The 20,159-nt window shown below is 64.9% G+C and overlaps 2 protein-coding genes across 3 annotated transcripts in view; one reads left to right on the forward strand and one right to left on the reverse strand.

The window, feature by feature from the left end:
• The window catches only part of CCM2 (CCM2 scaffold protein), a 42,206-nt gene extending 35,557 nt beyond the window's left edge, over window positions 1–6,649 (forward strand). The window contains exons 7-10 of the mRNA XM_074573853.1: window positions 885–942; window positions 1,717–1,855; window positions 2,616–2,754; window positions 5,907–6,649. Of these exons, the coding sequence (XP_074429954.1) occupies window positions 885–942; window positions 1,717–1,855; window positions 2,616–2,754; window positions 5,907–6,187 (617 nt within the window). The 3' untranslated portion in view covers window positions 6,188–6,649. The remainder of the gene's footprint in view (window positions 1–884; window positions 943–1,716; window positions 1,856–2,615; window positions 2,755–5,906) is intronic.
• A 2,468-nt stretch (window positions 6,650–9,117) lies between these two features.
• NACAD (NAC alpha domain containing) lies at window positions 9,118–19,428 on the reverse strand. Of its 2 annotated transcripts, none has more exons than XM_074573854.1 (9): window positions 19,028–19,428; window positions 12,102–16,139; window positions 10,960–11,187; window positions 10,757–10,845; window positions 10,545–10,628; window positions 9,899–10,045; window positions 9,676–9,807; window positions 9,461–9,583; window positions 9,118–9,302 (listed from the first exon to the last, which is right to left on the reverse strand). In XM_074573854.1, the coding sequence occupies exons 1-9, from the start codon at window positions 19,104–19,106 to the stop codon at window positions 9,288–9,290; spliced, it is 4,935 nt and encodes a 1,644-aa protein (XP_074429955.1). In that variant the 5' UTR covers window positions 19,107–19,428; the 3' UTR covers window positions 9,118–9,287. The 2 variants fall into 2 exon arrangements, with proteins under 2 accessions (XP_074429955.1, XP_074429956.1); XM_074573855.1 differs by lacking the exon at window positions 19,028–19,428 and adding an exon at window positions 17,165–17,249.
• Between the last annotated feature and the right edge of the window lie 731 nt (window positions 19,429–20,159).

Here is a 20,159-nt window from a genome sequence, read left to right on the forward strand (position 1 = left end):
GAAGGTCTAAAGGTCGCCCTGGAGCCTTCTCTTCTCCAGGCTGAACCCCCCCAGCTCTCTCAGCGTGTCCCCACAGCAGAGGGGCTCCAGCCCTCTGATCATCAAAGGAGATGATGGATTGTACCTCCAAAGGAGAGACGGATTGAGATGTTGCTCCTCGCTTGGTGGCACCCCAAGGAACCTTTGTGCCACCCACATCCCATCAGCCTGTCCCCACAGCAGAGGGGCTCCAGCCCTCCCAGCATCTCCGGGGCCTCCTCTGGCCCCGCTCCAACAGCTCCGTGTCTCTCCTGTGCTGAGGCCCCAGCGCTGGAGGCAGCACTGCAGGGGGGTCTCCCCAGAGCGGAGCAGAGGGGCAGAATCCCCCCACCCTCGCCCCGCTGCCCACGCTGCTGGGGATGCAGCCCAGGAGGCTGAGGGTTTCTGGTCTCTCCCCATCTTCACCAACGTCCGTCACCTCTCCTCCTGCCACCGCATGAGGTCAGAGCCAGCCCACTGGCTTCCCTCCTGCAGGGTATTGGAAAAAAAACCCAACCCTCCTCTGCTTTAAATGCCTGTGAGTTGGGAGGGCAGGAGAGCTGTCTCCTGCCTGCAGGTGTTTCCCCAGCTGGGCTGTGGTACACCAGCCATCATCCTTGTCCCCCAAACCCTTTGCTTCTCCGTTCACGGCGGGGCGCGGGCGCTTAATGATACCATCCCTCTGCGGTTCTGCATCTCCGCTGAGCCTGTCTCCGGTGCGGACCCAGCGCCGCTCAGCATCACCTCAACCCCGCTGGCTCTCCCCTCCCCGCTGTGAAAGCCGAGTCGGAAATCAGTGTGTTTGTGTAGGGCACGGGCTGGGCAAAACGTCTCGAACTCCCCTGTCTCGCATGTTTTCCTTGCAGACGACTCTTCGACAAAAGTGGATGTTAAGGAATCTTACGAAACGGAAGCAAGCACTTTGTAAGTGTAAACGTGGCGCTGATTAGTGCGGCCTCGCTGCTGGCTTTAAAGCCCCCAGAGCAGGAACTGCTGCCATCTGCACATTGAAAAGCTTCTGCTCAGTCTGGCTGAAACACGGGACGGTGTTTTTACTGTCCGCGTGCGGTGCCATGGTCCCTGCCTCCGCAGCGTCTGCCGCCGAATTCTTCTGCCGCCGTGGGTTCCCAGAACGGGTCACGTACGCACCGAACGTGCATCCCCTGCATCAGCAAAGCGGGGATGCAGCGTTCGCCCGGCTCCTTTGCCTTGGTGAAGTCCATCTGGAGTCGGGAGAAACGTTTTCCCCGTCACCCCTTCATTTTGGAAGCGTTTTTGCCTCCTGAGTTGGTGACCCCTGAAAGGTCGGTAGCGTTTGCGGGCTGAAAACCTGACACCCAAACCAGTCGTTTAAAATTCACTGTTTGAAAATTTCCCATTTAACGCCAAAATAAGGTGGTTTGAGATCTTTTCCCCCCCACACTGTTCCAAAACGAGAACGCAGTCGGAGCGGGGTCGATGCCCACGTAGGGCTTCGTTTTCAGCGGGTCACCGTACCAATGTAGTTCAAGTCCTCCGTGCGGTGGGACGCTTCGGATGCCCTCCGGAGCAGGAGGCTGCCAGCCTTATTGCAGAGAGCGCCCAGTCTCCACGTCCCTCTCCACCCTTCCAGGCCCTCCTGAGCCACAACTGCCGGTGACGGCGATGCGGAAGGTGCCCGAGGAGCTCTGGAGGACTCACGGTCTGTTTGCCTTTCAGTTCCTTTCCAGAAACCTTGGATGCGGGTGACAACTCCCCCTCATCCTTCTCCACGCAACAGTCTCCACACATTAAGACAGTCAGCGAGAGCGAGCTGAGCACCACGGCGACAGAGCTGCTCCAGGACTATATGATGACGGTAGGGTGCCCTTGGCTTGCAGGACAGGGTTGAGGGGGTTTTCTTCCCTTTAGGGCGTTTGAGTGCTCTTGGGATTTGGGATCGTGACCTCGGCGCGCAGAACATGAGCCCGTGCTGGTGTAGGAAGAGCCCATCCTCCTCTTTTTCGTAGAATTATAGAATCGTCTAGGTTGGAAAAGACCTTTAAGATCATCGAGTCCAACCATCAACCCAACGCTGCCAAAACCACATCCCTCGGCACCACGTCTGCCCGGCTTTTAAATCCCTCCAGGGATGGCGACTCCACCACTGCCCTGGGCAGCCTGTTCCAAAGCTCCGCAACCCTTTCCGGGAAGAAATTGTTCCTAATACCCATCCTAAACCTCCCCTCCTACAAAATGTGCTCAGAGAGGCCTCACGGGATCCGGCCCTGGGCTCACATCCTTCTCCTGCAGGATTATCCCCACCCCCATATCCCCTGTCACGGCGTTTGGGCATGTCACGCCATCCACGGCGCGCCAGGTCCCTCACTTCATGAGTCACGGTCCCCGCGTTGTCCCCGTTACGAAAGCTGCCAGCTCAGCAGCGGATTGCACCAGCCCATCCTGCTTTTCCGTCGGGATGAGCTGGCTCATGACTTGCAGCTCATGTCAAATAGCAATAAAAACCTGGTGAACGCCGTTCCCGGGCTTCCTGTCCTCTCTTCCTCCTAAAAAAAAAACCAACCAAACAAAAAAAAAAAATCATCAGTGATGTTTGCGGTTGTGCTTCTCTTCCGCAGCTCCGAACGAAACTCTCGTCCCAAGAGATCCAGCAGTTCGCGATGCTCCTGCACGAGTATCGCAACGGGGCTTCGATCCATGAATTCTGCATCAACTTGAAGCAGCTCTACGGGGACAGCAGGAAGTTCCTGCTCTTAGGTGAGTGTCAGGGGCCAGGGATTCATCGTGGATAACCAACCGGAGCGGGAGAGCTGGCATCCGTCTTCTCCTGAGCCCTCGTGACCCGCCTGGTACCGATCGCTGAGGCATTGACCTTCCGCTTGGGCAGCCTGATGGGATGTGGGTGGCACAAAGGTTCCTTGGGGTGCCACCAAGCGAGGAGGAACATCTCAATCCGTCTCTCCTTTGGAGGTACAATCCATCATCTCCTTTGATGATCAGAGGGCTGGAGCCCCTCTGCTGTGGGGACAGGCTGAGAGAGCTGGGGGGGTTCAGCCTGGAGAAGAGAAGGCTCCAGGGGAGACCATTAGACCTTCCAGTCCCTAAGGGGGGCCTACAGGAAGGGTGGGGAGGGACTCTGGATCAGGGAGTGTAATGGTAGGACACAGGGTAAAGGCCTCAAACTGAAAGAGGGTGGATTTAGATTGGATATTGGGAAGAAATTGTTTGCTGTGAGGGTGGTGAGCCCCTGGCCCAGGTTGCCCAGAGAAGCTGTGGCTGCCCCATCCCTGGAGGGGTTCAAGGGCAGGTTGGACGGGGCTTGGAGCAACCTGGGCTGGTGGGAAGTGTCCCTGCCCAGGGCAGGGGGGTGGAACTAGATGGGCTTTAAAGGTCCCTTCCAACCCAAACCATTCTACGATTCTGTTATACCTCTCTCCTGAGGGCAGCTGGGTCCGTCTAACTCAGGCCCCCATCTCAGAGTCGTCTCTTGAGGTGCTCACCTCTTCCTCCGGACTGCAGAGGGAGCCCGGGTACCTCCTCCAGACCAGCCTCCAGGCTTTTCCGGGCCTGCTGGTAGTAAAAGAGAGGGTTCTGGTCCCTGACACCAGGCAATGCTGGTGTTGGATGCGTCATTTATGATGATCCGAGGGCTGGAGCCCCTCTGCTGTGAGGACAGGCTGAGAGAGCTGGGGGGGTTCAGCCTGGAGAAGAGAAGGCTCGAGGGAGACCTTGGAGCCCCTTCCAGTCCCTCAAGGGGCTCCAGGAAAGCCGGGGAGGGACTCTGGATGAGGGAGGGGAGCCATGGGACGAGGGGGAAGGGTTTTCCACTGACAGAGGGGAGACTGAGATGAGATGTGAGGCAGAAATTGTTGGCTGTGAGGGGGGTGAGCCCCTGGCCCAGGGTGCCCAGAGAAGCTGTGGCTGCCCCATCCCTGGAGGGGTTCAAGGGCAGGTTGGACGGGGCTTGGAGCAACCTGGGCTGGTGGGAGGTGTCCCTGCCCAGGGCAGGGGGTTTGGAACGAGATGGTCTTTAAGGTCCCTTCCCACCCAAACCAGCCTGTGATTCTATGGTTTATCCAAGCGGATTGAACCTGCTTTCCCTGGAGGGGACTTCACTGTCCTGGAGGGAAGGTGCACACCCTGGCAGGGGAAAAATCCTTGGAGTCGCCATCCCTGGGGGGATTCAAAAGCCGGGCAGACGCGATGCTGAGGGACGTGGGGTAGTGGTGGGCTCGGCAGTGCTGCGCTAACGGTTGGACTCGATGATCTTAGAGGTCCCTTCCAACCTAGACGATTCCATGATTCTGTTCTAGGATTCTATTCTAACGAGACTCTTTCATTCCCCTTCATTAAAAGGAGCCTCAGGGGCTCTTTAAGTCCCTCCTGCCCAAACTCCTTGATTCGATTTTGGCTTTAATAATCTGAATCCGGGGTTGGGACAGGAGCGCGGGGGCCTGACGTGGTGTCTCTCCTCCAGCCACGGGCCGGCAGGGGCTCAGCAGTCCCTGCCCCAGCGCTCGGGGGCGGGGGGCAGCGGGGTGTGGGGGGGGAAAGCTTTCAAACAGGGAGATGCCTCGCGTTGCCAAGACACGACGCCGCGTGTTTTCACCCTCTTTTAAAAGCAGAGCTGCTGAGAGCCTGCCGCCGGGAAGAAGGGCAGCTCCCGGCGAGCGCTCCGCCAGCCGCCTTCTCTTCCCTTTGTCCCGGGGATCCAGCGGCGCAGCACAAAGGCGTTTTCTTTCAGCCTCGCGCGCACGCAGCCGCCTCCCTTTTCGTGTCACCCGTACCGAAGCCGGTGCACCGGCGGGGTCACTGTGCTGGGAAGCTGATTTTATAGCGGCTGCGTGTCACCGAAACCGCGGATCCCGACTTTTCCCAGCCTGGGCGGTAGCACCGGAGCCGTGCTCTCTTGGGAGGCGCGAGACAAGAGAGGTGAGGAGCAGCAAACCTTCTGCCCGGGCTCCGGCCAGGCTGGGAACCGCATGGAAAGGCTTTTCTTTCAGTTTTCAGACTCATTTTTGGTTGGAAAAGACCATTAAGATCGAGTCCAACCCTTCTCGGAGCACCCAGGGTTTTCTTCCCAGCGGTTTGGGTAGTGACTGGCTCTGGGAAGGGGCGTTGGGGGGGGGGGGGTGTTAATCTCATTTTTGGCCCTAAGGACACGCACCGTGGAGGGTGGAGGGAGAGAAACAGACGATGCTTAGCCTGGCAGCTGCCTCAGGATTGCAGCTGGAGCGGGATTGGGCCCATCTGGAAGGAGAAAAAAAAAAAAAAAGACAAAAAAACACATTTAAGACGTCTTAGCTTAAACGCTCGCTCTTGAGGACTCTCCCCCTGCCTCTAATCGCAGAGAAAAAGTTACTCCAAATCCTGGAGGGAGGATCGGCAGCGTGCCTAACCCGCTGCCCATCTCCGCTTGGCAGGGGGTGACAGCCCCCCCCCCGCCCCCGGCGGGATGCAGCGGGAGAGGGGACGGATGCTCCCGCTGCCGCCACAGCCCTAAGCTCGGTAAAGCCAAGGAATGCGTTTCGGGGAGGAGTTAGCAGACGAGACTTTTGAGCTCGGAAAAAAAAATAAAATAAAAAAAAAAAAATCCCGCTTTAGCCGGATTTTATCCTCGGCGGGCGGTTCGCGGGAGTAGGAATGGGAGATCAGGCCACAAAGCTGGAGACTCCAGGGGTCCCTGTCCCCCCCCGAAACAGGCTCCTCCGCTGAGCCCTGCGCGTTCTTGGGGAGCTGGGGTGGGACGTGGCGGCTGGGCTCTGCTGGGAGGCTCGGAAGCCCCGGGGAATTTCAGGCAGCTGAGCACATCCGTGAGGAATCCTGCCCCAGGCCTCTCCCCCTCCCTCCGTGCCCGTCCGAAACGCACGACCACGCTAACGGTTTTCCTCCTCCTGTTTTCTTCCCAGGTCTTCGGCCCTTCATCCCGGAGAAGGACAGCCAACACTTTGAGAACTTCCTGGAGACCATCGGGGTGAAGGACGGCCGGGGCATCATCACGGACAGTTTCGGGAGGTACAGGCGGACGCTCAGCACCACCTCCAATTCCACCACCAACGGCAACGGCGCTGCCGGCAGCTCGGATGACCAATCCGTCCCTTCCGAGGAGGACGAGTGGGACCGAATGATCTCCCACATCAGCAATGACATCGAAGCCCTGGGGTGCAGCATGGACCGCGATTCCTCCTGAGAGCGAGCTGGGGAGGGACGGGAGGCCGGGGGGGGCGGGGGGGAGGAAAGAACAACCCCGCACCCTCCCGGAGAGACCCCCCGCAGCAGCAGTGCCTGGATCCTGACCGTCGGTTCCGGAAGAGGTTTTTTTTTTTTTTGGGGGGTGGGGGGGGGGGGAGGGGGCTGGATCAGGATGTAATTAATCTCCCATCCTCGTTAACGGCGGAGGACCCCGGTGCAGGAGCCGTCCCTGGTTTGGTTTTTGCCGGCGAAACGGGGAGCGAGAGCCGGGTTGGGGGTGGGGGGGGACACACACACACACAAGTCGGCTACAACCCTCTTGCCTGGTTTACAGTTTTGCACATGGTGTCCTTATTGTAACCGCTCTCTTCCTTCTCCTCCTCCTCTTCCTCCCCCCCCCTTTCCCCCCCCCGCCCCCGGTTTGGAATGAAGTTTACCACAATGTGAATTATTTAAACCTATTTGTCCGTGGTGTCGAAGCCTTTGGGCTCCGGCCCCGCGGGAGAAGCCGCGGAGGTAGGAAAAACCCCCTGTGGCATTCCCCCCCCCCCAACACCCACCCCCCCACCCCCCCCAACCTTGGCTTCGCTCAGAAATAGCTGGCGGGGGGTGTCCTGGGGAGGTGACAATGACACGCAGATGCCATTTTACGTGCCAACAGGCTCCCGTGCGCCCACGAGCACGGGGCGGGCATCGCCCTTGAGCACAAGGGTTTGTTGTCCCCCCCCCCCAAAGTTTGGGGGGGGCCCCCATGGTTCCCCCCCTCACACACACACACCAGCACCCATCCCGGGGTTGTAGTGATGGCGGGGGGGGCTGCTGCAGCTCCTTGGGGACCGTGCTGTCCCCCAGGGCCACCCTGGGACAGCAGAGCCCACCCCACTCTGGGAAGTTTGTGGGGGGTTTTTTTTTGGGGGGGGGGGGGCTTGTGGTGTACATGTTGTATATATTTTATATACAGGTATAAATACACACTTATTTTTTTAATCCGTATTTCCCGCCCCACCCCAACCAGAGGGAGGTGCTGGCTGCATTCCCCCCCCCCCCATCCCCCCCTGTCATGGGTGAGGTGCCATTTTGGGGGGGGGGGGGGGAGGGGGGCTGTCCCCAATTATCCTGGAGCCCCAAGCAGAAGGAAAACGGATGGAGCTGGGGGGGGAGCACTGGGGGCTCTGGCACCCATAGCGGGGGCTCAAGAGGGTCCTTGGGGCTGGGGGGGGGGGCGCTGCCGACCCCTGTGGGACGGTGCTTTGAGGCCAGGCACTGGCTCAGCAGGTTTTTTATGGGGGGGGGGGGAGGGTCCCCACCTTCTCTGCAGTTTTGGATCACATCCATCCCCATTTGTCCCCAAAATCCCCCCCCCCCAGTGCCTTTAACTCTTTTCAACCCCCCCCCCCAAGGGCCATACTCCAGGCCCCCCCCCCCCCCCAGTTAACCAGAACCCCCCCCTTACTGGTGTCTCACCGCAGCCTTCATCCCTCCATCCTCTCCCTCCCCAGCTCCCCCCCCCCCCCCCCGGTTTCTTACCTGCCCTTCCCAGGATCGCAGCCGGAGCCATCATCAGGGTGACACCCCCCCCCCCCTTTCTTCTTCTCCCTGGTTTGGTGGGGGGGGGGGGGGGGGTGTCCCATGGCCCCCATCCCTCCTTCTCCTGGGCTTTAAGGGGGGGCCTTGGCTGAGCCACCCCCCCCCCCCACGCCAGGGGACAGGGATTGGGGACAGTGTGTCACGTCCATCCCGGAGACCATCTTCCCTGGGAACAAGCCTGGATGGAGAAGCTCCAGGTTTTCTCCTCCTGGCGCGTGGGTTTTTGAGGGAAGGGGACATGGAAGTGGGGGGGGGGGGGGAAGCTCCCCCCCTCCCGACACCTCCGGGGTCCTCAGGAATTGGGGGGGGGGGGAAACCACGATTTTCCCCTCGCCTTTAATCCCGGGAGGCGGCAGCGTCACAGCCCCGGGAAAGGTGGGAGCTGAGGGGGGGCGGGGGGGGGGGACATGGTATTTTTTTTTTTAGTGCCTTTTTCCGATTTACAGATTATTAAAAAAAGAAAAAGAAAACAAAATCGCACGGGTGGCTGGTGGAGTCGTTAAAGACTTAAATTTGGAAGGAAAAAAAAAAAATTAAGGAAAAGCCCTATTTTTTGACATGATTGTAGATGGAGAGTTATCTCCCCCCCCGTAACAGTTTGGGGGGGGGCGGGCGATTATTTTTTTTATTTATTGTTTTAATTTTTTTTTTTTTTATATGGGACTTAATTCTGGAAATAACTTAACCCTGTCTTGGGAGCGAGTAGGTGGCAGCAACCGTGGGGGGGGGGGGCGGGGGGGGGGGGGAAGGTTCTGCCACCTCCGTTACCCCATCACCAACCCCGGTGACACTGGGGGGGGGACACACACGACATGAAGGGGGGTGGTGGGGGGGGGGGGAGTGGGGGGGCCACGACACAAGGCTGCGTACATATGATTTCTGTACGGAATATTTCTTAAACAGGTAGATATAACCCTGCACACCCCCCCCACACCCCCCCCCGGTGGTCTGGCTCCTTGCTAAAGCCCTGGCTCGCCCCCCCCACACCACCCCCCCCAGGGGCCCAGCTTTGTTAATCACCCTCCCCAATTAGTGACAGGGGAGGGGGCAAAGCCCCAGTGGCTTCAGGGACCTCCCGGACACTGCATCCCCCCCCTCTCCCCCCCCACCAAAATCCAGGGCCTGGTGCCCCCCCCCCCTCCCAACGCCACCCAACTGAGGGCTACCAGCCCCCTGTCCCACCACGGTGGCCTCTAGGCCACGGCCACCTCAGCCACTCGCCTCCAAGCCCACCCCCCCCCCCAGGGATAGAATGCTGGGGGAGCCATGGGGGAGCCCAGCCTGCCCCCCCCGCCCCCCCCCCCCCCCCCCAAATCACCATACCGGGAGGCTTTGTGCGATCCAAGTGATACATGAGGCCATTTATTGAGCGTTACAGACGGGGAGGAGGAGTATGGGGGGGTCCTAGAGGAAGGATGGCGGCGGGGTGGGGGGGGGGGGCGGGGGGGGGGGATTAACTGTGCATCTATACAGGGAGGGGGGGGGGGCAGGGGCCGGGCCGCCCCCGGCCGCTACATGGTCAGCTCCTGCGGGAGAGAGAGAGCGCAAAGGGTCAGGGACCCCCCCCGCGGGACCCCGGGGTGGGGGGTTGGCACCCCCAGTTCATGCTGGGAGAGGGGGGGGGGGGTGCGGGGGATGTACGCCCAGTTTGCAGTGCCCCCCCCCTCCCCCAGCCACTACTCACCATGATGGCGTTGACGATGTCGTTGTTGTTGTGCCGAAGCGCCCGCACGGCTTTGGGGCGCGAGACGTTGGCTTGGGCCATCACCAGCTCGATGTCCCTCACCTCCAGCCCCGTCTCGTCCACCTGTGACGCGGGGGGGGGGACACACACACGTCACCAAACCCCCCGCCATGGCACCGTGGGGGGTGTCTGTGTGTGTCTCTCTCTTCACCCACCTCCTCCTCCTCCTCGCTCTCCTCCTTGATGGTGAGGGTGGGGGCCGTCTCCGTGATGAGGGGCGAGTGCTCCATGGGCACCTTGAACTTCTCCGCCGCCGCCTTGTGCACTTGCTGCGACAGGTCCTCGATCTGCGGGGACACGGGGGTCACCCCACTTGTCCCCACTGGCCACCAAGGATGGAGTTCCACCCCCCACCCCAAATCCCGCCCCCCCCATCACCTTGGCTTCCCCAAAGACGATGTAGATGTCGGACGCGGGGCTCTTGAAGACGTCGGGTTTGGTGATGACGAAGAGGATGTTCTTGGACTTGCGGATGGTGATGCGGGTGACGCCGTGGATCTGCCGCAGCCCCAGCTTGGACATGGCCTTGGGGGACGGGACACACACACAGGGTCACCCCCCCCCCGCCACCACGTCCCCCCCATCCAGCATCACAACACCCAGAGCAGCCGATGTGGGGTGGGGGGGGTGGATCTCCAGCCCCTCACCACCCCCACCCCAACCCCTTGGCCAACAGCAAAACCAGGGATGGGGGTCAAATTTGTCACCCAGCACCACCAGACTGAGCCCCCCCCCCCCCCCCCCCCAGAATGGGGGACCCCACATCACACCCCCCCCGCCCCGCAGTGCTGGGACACCCCAGCCTGGCATGGAGAGCCCCCCCACCACTAGAGTGGAGACTTGTCCCCCCCAACGCCCCAGTGCTGCCCCATTCCCAGGGCAACCCCCCCCCCCCCCCCCCCCCCGCCTTCAAGCCCATCTTACCCCTCCCCAAAACCCTGCGATGGGATGGGGACCCCCAGCCCCAGGGGGGGACCCCCAAAACCACCCGGGGGGGGTGGGGGGGGGGGGTGTTGCATCCCACCTTCCTGGCCTTCTTCTCACTCCGGCTCTGCTTGGCCTTGCTGACGGTCTCCTCCCCGGTGCCCAGCGAGTGGGTGAGCTGCGCCTGCCACGGACCCCCGGGTGAGGGCAGCCCCAGCGCCGCCCCCCCCCCCCCCCAACCTGGGGGTGGGGGGCTGGGTGCCCCCATCAACACACACCCCACCCCCGCATCACCCCCAAAATATCCCCCACCTGGGTCTGGGCCGGCGGCGGCTCCGAGCCCTCCGGCTCCTCCAGCTCCGGGATGGATTCGTCGTTACTCTCCGACTCGTTACACGACCCTGCGGCCGAGCAGAGGGGTGGGATGAAGACGGGCACCCCTCTGACCCACCCCCCACCCCCCCCAAGAAGAAATTTGTGGGGGACACCCCCCCCCCTCCCCTGCCATCCCTCACCTTTATGGTTGGCCTCGCAGCGGCGGGGGGCCGGGGGCTGCTTGTCCTGGCGCAGGGCGATGCCGGCGGCTTCCCGCAGGCGCTGGATGTCGGGGCAGGGCTCCGGGGCGTCCCCCTCGCTGGAGGAGCTCGATTCCGACTGCAGGGACCCCCGGGGGGGCCCCCGCCCGCCCGCCCCCGCCTGCCGCCCACGGGGCTCCTTCTCCTTGCGTGGGGAGGGCTGGGGGGCTGCGGGGCAAGGTGGGATGGCGGGGGGGGGGCTGAGCTGGTGATGCCCCCCCCCCCCCCCCCCCAAATCCCTCCATGGGGTTGAGCACAGCCTGCCCACCCTTGTCACCCCCCAGAGGGGACCCCCCCAGCACCCCACCATGGGTGATGCCCACCCTGGTCCCACGCGATACCCCATGGCAGTGGGGGCAAGGGGGGGGCTGAGCTGGTGGTGCCCCCCAAAATCCTTCCATGGGGTTGAACCCAGCCTGATCACCCCCATTACCCACCCTGGGCCCCCCCCCCCCCAAAGGGGACCCTCAGCACCCCACCATGGGTGACGCCCACCCTGGACCCATGTGATACACCATGGTGGTGGGGTCGGGGGAGGGCTGAGCTGATGGTGCCCCCCAAAATCCCTCCATGGGGCTGAACCCAGCCTGCTCATCCCCTCCGGCCACCCTGGGACCCCCCCCAAAAGGGGACCCCCAGCACCCCACCGTGGGTGATGCCCACCCTGGACCCATGTGATACCCCATGGTGGTGGGGTCGAGGGGGGGGCTGAGCTGATGGTGCCCCCCAAAATCCCTCCATGGGGCTGAACCCAGCCTGCTCATCCCCTCTGGCCACCCTGGGACCCCCCCCAAAGGGGACCCCCAACACCCCACCGTGGGTGATGCCCACCCTGGACCCATGTGATACCCCATGGTGGTGGGGTCGAGGGGGGGGGCTGAGATGGTGGTGCCCCCCAAAATCCCTCCATGGGGTTGAACCCAGCCTGCTCATCCCCTCTGGCCACCCTGGGACCCCCCCCAAAGGGGACCCCCAGCACCCCACCGTGGGTGACACCCACCCTGGTCCCACCGGACACCCCACGGCGATAGGTGGGGGGGGACATGGGAGGCCGGGGGGGGGGGGCGGGTGGTGTCTCTTACCCTCAAGGTGCTTCCTGGACGGCGGCAGGACGGAGGGATGCTCCTCGCCGGCGGGGAGCCCTGAGGTGTCCCGGGGGCCGTGGGCCCGATCCGGGCCGGGTGACGATGGCGGGGAGGGCGCGGTGGCGGCGAGCGGAGGCACTTGGCTGAGTTCGGGGAGCGGAGGAGGGCAGGGGGCCGGCGGCGGGCTGGGGGGCTCGGGGGGGGCTGCTTCCCCCGCCGGCTCCTGGGGGGGCTCGGGCTGAGCATCCCCCCCTTGGCTGGGCTGGGGGCTGGACGCCGCCCCCGCCATGGCCTCCTCTTCCTCCTGCTGCCCGGGGGGGGCCAGGGGCTCGCTGGGGGGGCTCGGGGGGCCACCATCCCCTGGGACTTTGGCATCGGTGTCCCCAGCAGTCTCATCGCCCAACCAAGGGGTCGGGGGCTCGTGGGGGGCCGGGGGCTCCTCCGTCCCCTCATCCTCGGGGGGTCCCTGCGGCTGGGGGGGTGGTTCCACCGGCACCTCGGGGGGCTCGGGGGACCTGGGGGGCTGTCGGGGGGCCGGCAGGTCCCCGAAGGAGCCCCGTAACATGACGGCGACCCGTTGGCGGTCCTCCCAGGCCGCCTCGCTCTCCGAAAAGGCACCGGGTGGTTGGAGCAGTTCCAGGGGGGCCGGGGGGACCCCCACGTACACCTCCCGCTCCGAGGCGGTGAAGAGCGTGGGGGGCACGGCGGGGGGCGAGGGGGGCAGGCAGAGGGCCAGGCAGCGGCGGGCAGCATCCTCCTCCTCCTCCTCCTCTTCTTCCTCCTCCTCCTCGGAGGACGGGGGTCTGGGGGGGACGGCCATCTCCCCCGCGCTGTCCTCGGGGGCGGTGAAGAAGCTGGAGTCGGTGCGGGAGCGGGAGGTCTCCAGCAGCTCCGGGGACGATTCCTCGGAGGAAGCGGTGGCATCGGCCCACTCCTCGGGGGCTTCGCCGGCGTCCCCAGGGGGACGTGCCACGGGCTCCGGGGGACACGGGGTCGCCGCTGGCTCCGGGGACTCGCTGGTTGAGGCCACCGCGTCCACCAGCTCCTGGTGGGCATGGCCTGGGGACAGTGCTGCCACGCCGTCCGGCAGGATGGATGTCACCGGTGGCGCCAGGTCGGTGGCCACAGTGGCCAGCTCGTCTGGTGGGATGGGCGTCATCGATGGCACCGGGTCAGTGGCCACGGTGGCCAGCTCGTCTGGTGGGATGGGCGTCATCGATGGCACCGGGTCAGTGGCCACGGTGGCCAGCTCGTCTGGTGGGATGGGCGTCATCGATGGCACCGGGTCAGTGGCCACCTCGTCTGGTGGGATGGGCGCCATCAATGGCACCGGGTCGGTGGCCACGGTGGCTGACGGGGTGAGTGTCACTGATGTCACCGGGTCGGCAGCCAGCGGGCTGGGCATCACTGATGGCACCAGGTCGGTGGCCACAGGGGCTGGCGGGCTGGCCATCACTGATGCCACCAGGTCGGTAGCCGGCAGGCTAGGCGTCAACGATGCCACCAGGTCAGTGGCCACAGGGGCCGGCGGGCTGGCCATCACTGATGCCACCAGGTCAGTAGCCGGCAGGCTAGGCGTCAACGATGCCACCAGGTCAGTAGCCACAGGGGCCGGCGGGCTGGCCATCACTGATGCCACCAGGTCGGTAGCCGGCGGGCTAGGCGTCAACGATGCCACCACGTCAGTGGCCACAGGGGCTGGCAGGCTGGCCGTCACTGATGCCACCAGGTCGGTAGCCGGCGGGCTAGGCGTCAACGATGCCACCACGTCAGTGGCCACAGGGGCTGGCGGGCTGGCCGTCACTGATGCCACCAGGTCGGTAGCTGGCGGGCTAGGCGTCAACGATGCCACCACGTCAGTGGCCACAGGGGCTGGCGGGCTGGCCGTCACTGATGCCACCAGGTCGGTAGCCGGCGGGCTAGGCGTCAACGATGCCACCACGTCAGTGGCCACAGGGGCCGGCGGGCTAGGCGTCAACGATGCCACCACGTCAGTGGCCACAGGGGCCGGCGGGCTAGGCGTCAACGATGCCACCACGTCAGTGGCCGGCGGGCTAGGCGTCAACGATGCCACCACGTCAGTTGCCACTGGGCTGGACATCACTGATGCCACCAGGTCGGTGGCCACAGGGGCCGGCAGGCTGGGCGTCACTGATGCCACCAGGTCAGCGGCCAGTGGGCTGGGCATCAACGATGGCACCAGGTCAGTGGCCACAGGGGCCGGCGGGCTGGGCGTCACTGATGCCACCAGGTCAGTGGCCAGTGGGCTGGGCATTACTGATGCCACCAGGTCAGTGGCCACAGTGTCCAACTCCTCATGGCCATCGGTGGATGCTGTCTCGTTGCTCCCCCCTCTCACAGTGCCAAGCTCATGGTCGCTGTCACCATCATCATCGTCACCGTCACCATCATCGTCACCGTCACTCCCATGGCTGCCCTGGGGCTCCCCGTTGGCCGGTGTCACGTTGTCCTCCCCCAGCCCATGGGTTTGGGGGTCACAGGGCTCCCCGGAGCAGAGTCCGGGGAGCTGCAGGATGCTGCCAACGGCCACCATCTCCGTGATGGATTCATCCTTCACCACCGGCTCCTCCTCGACACCCGCCATCGCCTCCTCTGGGACCTGGGGGAGCTCCGGCTGGGGACACCCCATGGGGACACCGTGCTCCGGGGCTGAGGCCTCCTCCGCCTCCGAGGAGGAAGAGGAGGTGAGGAAGGCGCCATCCGGCTCCATGCCGCCTTCTCCGGAAGGCGCCGGGGGGGTCTCGCTGCCATCCCGCTCCTCCTCCGTGGTGGCCACCAGCTCCTGGCCGTGGTGGTGCCGGGGGGACTCCTCCGGCGAGGCCGAGGTGGCCGGAGCCATGCCGGCGTGAAGGTGGAGCTCGACGCCGCCGTGGGGGGGAGTGCGGGCGGCGGGGGGCCCCCCCTCGGCCCCCAGGGCATGGCGCTCGGTGCCGTAGAGCCGCTCGTCCTCCTCCCCGTCGTAGGCGGCCGAGTCGGAGGAGGCCGAGGTGTCGTCGCGGAAGGCGAAGGACTCGTCCACCCCCTCAGTGATGGAGGTCTCGGAGAGGGAGCGCAGGAAGGAGGCCGAGGTGCTGCCGCCTTCCTCTTCCTCCTCCTCCTCCTCTTCTTCTTCTTCCTCCTCCTCATCCTCCTGGGCGGAGCGGGGCAGGGGGGCGGCGGCGGCGGGGGGCAGCGGGGCGATCTCCACCGCCTCCGCCTGGAAGAGGAGGCTGCCGCGGAAGGGCAGCAGGGCCGCCGGGATCAGCCCCGCGTCCTCCGACACCCCCCATTCCTCCTCTTCATCCTCCTCCGGCGTCTGCCCATCTTCATCCTCCTCCTCCTCCTCCTCATCATCATCCCCCGGCGGGGCGAAGGGCCCATCTTCCTCCTCCTCGGGGGGCTCCATGGGCAGCACCGCCATGGCGTTGACCTCCATCATGGCGTCCACCCCCATCATGGCGTCGCCCTCTTCTTCCTCCTCGGCCACCGCCATGGCTTCGGCCTCAGCCACCAGGTTGGGGGAGCAGGACGGGGAGGTGCTGGCGGTGCCGGAGGACCCCCCCCAGCTGCCCCCCTCCGCCGTCATGTAGGAGCCGGAGGGGGAGGTCGGGGGGGAGCAGAGCCCCTCGCTCTCCCCGTCCGTCTGCTCCTCGGGGGGGGGCGGCAGTAACCGGGACCCCCCCACCCTGACGGGGGTGGAGGGGGCGGTGAAGAAGAGATCGGGGTCCAGGTTGGCAGCGGGTGGGGGGGGTCTGACGGGATGGGGGGGTTCGGCCCCTTGGCGGTGGTGCTGCGGGGGGGGGATGTCTTTGGTGGGAGCGGGGAAGGGACAAGGCACGGCGGGACCCCCCCGCAGCTCGGGGGGGGCAGCGGGGGAGCGGGTCTCCTCGCCCATGACGATGCGGGTGTCCAGGGGGGCGGCGGCGGTGGCAGCAGCGGCCGGGGGGGGGCCGGGGTCGCAGCTGGCCCCCTCGGGCTGCGGGCGAGCCTCCTCCTTGGTGGGCAGCGGCGGGGGGCCGCCGGCCGGCGGGGGGGCTGCGGAGAGACAGAGAGAAAGACCCCCCCCCCAACTCAGTGCCACGGGACCCCCAGGGTGCTGCCATGGTAGGGGGGGGTGTCACCCAGCCAGGCTGGTGTCACCCCCCCCTCACCCAGGGGTGGGACAACAGGGTGACCCCCACCCAGAGGGCCCGGGCCGGGGGGGGGGACACACGCACCCCCCACAGGGTTTGGGTGACTCTGGGGGTGGGGGGGGGGGGGGACACGACACACACCAATAGCTGCCCCCCCCCCACCCCCCCCAGTCCCTCTCTATGGGCACAGGGATGGAGCTCCATTAAGGGGGGGGGGGGGGGGGAGGGACGGGACACACACACACAGACCCAGGTGTCCCCAAGCAAGGGGGACCCCCCCCAGCAAAGCTCAAGCCCCCCCCCACCCCCCCCTTGCAACATTCCTACTGCAGGGAGCTCCCTGCCCACCCGTGCACTGAGTCTGAGGGTGCTCAGACGCCCCTTTCCCAGGCCGGGGGGGGGTGTGTGGGGGGGTTGGGTGCAGCCCCCTCCCCGCCCCATAGAGACCTCATAAACCTTGTATTAAGGTGGGGGGGGGGGAACCAAACCCAGATGCCCCCAAGCAAGAAGGACCCTTCCACGGGGTGGGGGGACACCCCACATCCCTCCCAAGAAAAGCTCAAGACACCCCCCCCCACAACCCCCCCCCCCCGCCTTGCAGCATCCCTGGTGTATAGAGCTTTATGCCCACCTGTGCACCGAGTTTGTGGGTGCTCAGCCGCCCATTTCCTAGGGGGGGGGGGGGTGCAGCCCCCTCCCCACCCTACAGACACCCCAAAACCTTGCACTAAGGGGGGGGGGGGGTTTGTGCAGACCCAGGCGTCCCCATGCAAAGGGCACCCCACATGCCCCCCCCCACCAGCATCTGTGCCCATTCATGCACCGATTTTGTGGGGGCTCAGCCCCCCCCCCCTTTCCCTTTCCCAGGAAGGGGGTGGGCGCAGCCCCCTCCCCACCTCACAAACACACACCCCCCCCCCCCTTTACCTGGTGCCCCCAGGGACGGGTCCATGGGGCAGGAGCAGCCCGGACCCAGCTCCAGCACTAAACCCAGCATGGACCCATTTGCCCCCCCCGGGGGCTTTATATAGGGGTGAGGGGGAGGGGCCAGCCGCGGAGGCTGCTGGGAAGGGGGGGGTGGGGCCTCACCTGGGTATTTAACAGGCAGCTGGTTGCCCCCCCCCCCCCCTTACCTCCCCCCCTGCAAGTGCCTGGGGGGGGGCTTATTCCTGGGGTCCTCCCTGGAATCTGGGGGCCCTTTAAGGGTTAATTTGACGGGGGGGGGGCCTGGGGCTGTGCTCCCCCCCCCCCAGGTGGTATTTTGGGGGGGCTGGTTCCCCCCTACAGTGAGGGGGGGGGCTGGGACCCCTACCTTAACCCTGTCCTTCCCCACTGCTGCCTGGCCGGGAACCCCCCCACACCGCGGGGGACGGGGGGGGGAATGTTTTGGGGTTCCCCCCATTCCCAGCTGCCACGGGGACCCTGCAACCCCCCCCGGCACAAACCGGACCCTCACCCCCCCGCCTTTTTTGGGGGAGGCACCGCCCCCCCCCCCCCCTTCCCCCAGACCCAGCTCCCGAGGGGAAAGTGAGGCACAAGGGGTGGGGGGGTGGCACCGGGATGGGGGGGGCAACTGCATAAGGGACACACCCCCCCACCCCTCCCCGGCTGTTCCCAGCCCTTGGGGACACCCGCACGGGGTGACCTTGGGCTGCCCCGTGCCTCAGTTTCCCCACCCGGTGGTCCCTGGGGGGGAGGTGGAGGATGGGGGGGGGGGGGGTTCAGCCTCCCTGGGGCACTGAGACTCCCCCTGGTACTAGTAGGGGGGGACACGGGGGTGAAGGGGGGGGGTGGTGTCCCCAAAGTCACCTCCCGCCTGGCTCTGGGGGGGGGGGACTGGTACCGGAGCCCCGGGGTGATGGGAGCTGCTGCCGCGGCCGGCCCTGCGTCCTCCATCCCCTATCCCTGCATCCCAGACCCCTCCATCCCGTGTCCCTGCATCCCACATCCCCCCCATCCATCTGTCCTACACCCCTGCAGCCCAGATCCCTCAGTCCTCCATCCCTCCTGCTCCATCCTCCATCCCACATCCCTCTTATCCCTGCATTCCACATCCCTCCGTCCTCCATCCTATACCCCTCTGTCCCTTGGTCCTCTATCCCTCCTGCTCTGTCCTCCATCCCAGATCCCTCCGTCCTGCTCCCACAGGACGGTCCCTGCTCCGTCCTCCACCCCACATCCCAGATCCCTCTACCCCTCCTGTTCCGTCCTCCATCCCATATCCCTGCATCCCACACCCCTCCATCCCTCCTGCTCCGTCCTCCACCCCACATCCCTGCATCCCAGATCCCTCAGTCCCTCCATCCTCCATGCCATATCCCTGCATCCCACACCCCTCCATCCCTCCTGCTCCGTCCTCCACCCCATATCCCTGCATGCCAGATCCCTCCATCCCAGATCCCTGCATCCCACACCCCTCCATCCCTCCTGCTCCGTCCTCCACCCCATATCCCTGCATGCCAGATCCCTCCACCCCATATCCCCTCATCCCACACCCCTCCATCCCTCCTGCTCCGTCCTCCACCCCATATCCCTGCATCCCAGATCCCTCCGTCCCTCCATCCTCCACCCCACATCCCCGCATCGCAGATCCCTCTATCCCTCCTGCTCCTTCCTCCATCCCAGATCCCTCTGTCCCTGCTTCCCACATCCCCGCATCCCAGATCCCTCTATCCCTCCTGCTCCTTCCTCCATCCCAGATCCCTCTGTCCCTGCTTCCCGCATCCCGTATCCGTCCTCCATCCCTCCCGCTCCATTCTCCGGCCCCGCGGCCTATCCCCTCGGCCTCACCTGCCTCCGATCCCTCCGGCATCCCGTTTTCCTTCTCCAATCCCCCCAAACCCTGGCTGGGGATGGATTCTCCGGGCATGGCGCTGCCAGGAGCCCGGCCGGCCGGCCTGGGCGGCCGCCTGCCCCCCCCCGCCGCCCCCGGCACCCCGTCACCCGCCGGCACCCGCGGCTGGGGCTGGGCGAGGGCGGCTGCGCCGGCACAAGCCCAGCATTAGTGGGGCTCCGGCGGGGGGGGGGGGGAAGGGGGGGGCCGCCAGCGGGATCAGCCCCGTCATCCCAGATGATGTCAGCAGGATTTTTTTTTTTTTTTTTTTTTTCCTATTCCTCCCCCCCCCCCAGGTTTTCTTTTTTTTTTTTTTTTTGTCCCTGCCTCTCCTTTCTCTCTCCTATTTATTTATTTATTTATTTTAAAAAATTATTATTATGGGTTTTTTTTTTTTTTTTTTTTTTTTTTTTTTTTTTAACATCTCTCCGGCGCGGGGTGTGTGCCAGGCGCTGCGGCGCTGGGTGGCGGGGAGGGGGGGTTGGGGGGGGGAGAGGGAAGGGCCCACCCCAGCAGCGCTGCCTCTTGCATCAGCTCCGGGGAAATGGGGGGGGAGGGGGGGGGGGCTATGGGGGGGAGTCCCTGTCTCTTCCCCCCCCCGCGCCCCCAGCCTCAGTTTCCCCAGAATTGATTGATGAGAAGGGGGATGGAGGTGGAGTTTTAGCCCCCCCCCCAAATAAAAAGGGGGGACGGCATCCAGAGCCCCCCTAGAAGCGGCTGCACGTGTGTGATGGCAGATATATGGGGGGGGGGGCGGAGAACCTGGTGTGTCCCCCCCCCGCCCCGGGCTGGGTACCACTGGGGAGGCAGGATGGGTGCCTGCGCCGTCGCCATGGGAACGGCCCGTCTCCTCCTCCTCTTGTCTCCGTGGCGATGGGGAGGAGGATGAGGATGGCTCCCTGGCAACGTGGGGGGGGGGGGTGCGTGTGTGTACCCCGGTGGGGAGACCCTGGATGGATGGACGGACGGACGGACAGCGATGGCTCCTTGGGAGGCGGGAAGGGGGTGGCAAGGAGGGACCGGGCCCCCCGGTTGCGGTCCCCAGATCATCCCCTCCGTGCCACAGGAAGCCAAAGGATGCTGGGGGGG

This window comes from Larus michahellis, chromosome 2 (genome assembly GCF_964199755.1).
Source record: "Larus michahellis chromosome 2, bLarMic1.1, whole genome shotgun sequence".
In the NCBI taxonomy this organism is placed as follows: Eukaryota; Metazoa; Chordata; class Aves; order Charadriiformes; family Laridae; genus Larus; species Larus michahellis.

What these genes read in the sequence shown, in the direction of transcription:
- NACAD (XM_074573854.1), bottom strand. Translation starts at nt 19,106, where the DNA reads ATGCCCGGAGAATCCATCCCCAGCCAGGGTTTGGGGGGATTGGAGAAG. An exon ending in GTGAGAAGAAGGCCAGGAAG is followed by an intron (nt 10,046 to 10,544) that starts GTGGGATGCAAC and finishes CCGTCCCCCAAG; the next exon opens with GCCATGTCCAAGCTGGGGCT. An exon ending in AGAGCGAGGAGGAGGAGGAG is followed by an intron (nt 9,584 to 9,675) that starts GTGGGTGAAGAG and finishes CCCGCGTCACAG; the next exon opens with GTGGACGAGACGGGGCTGGA.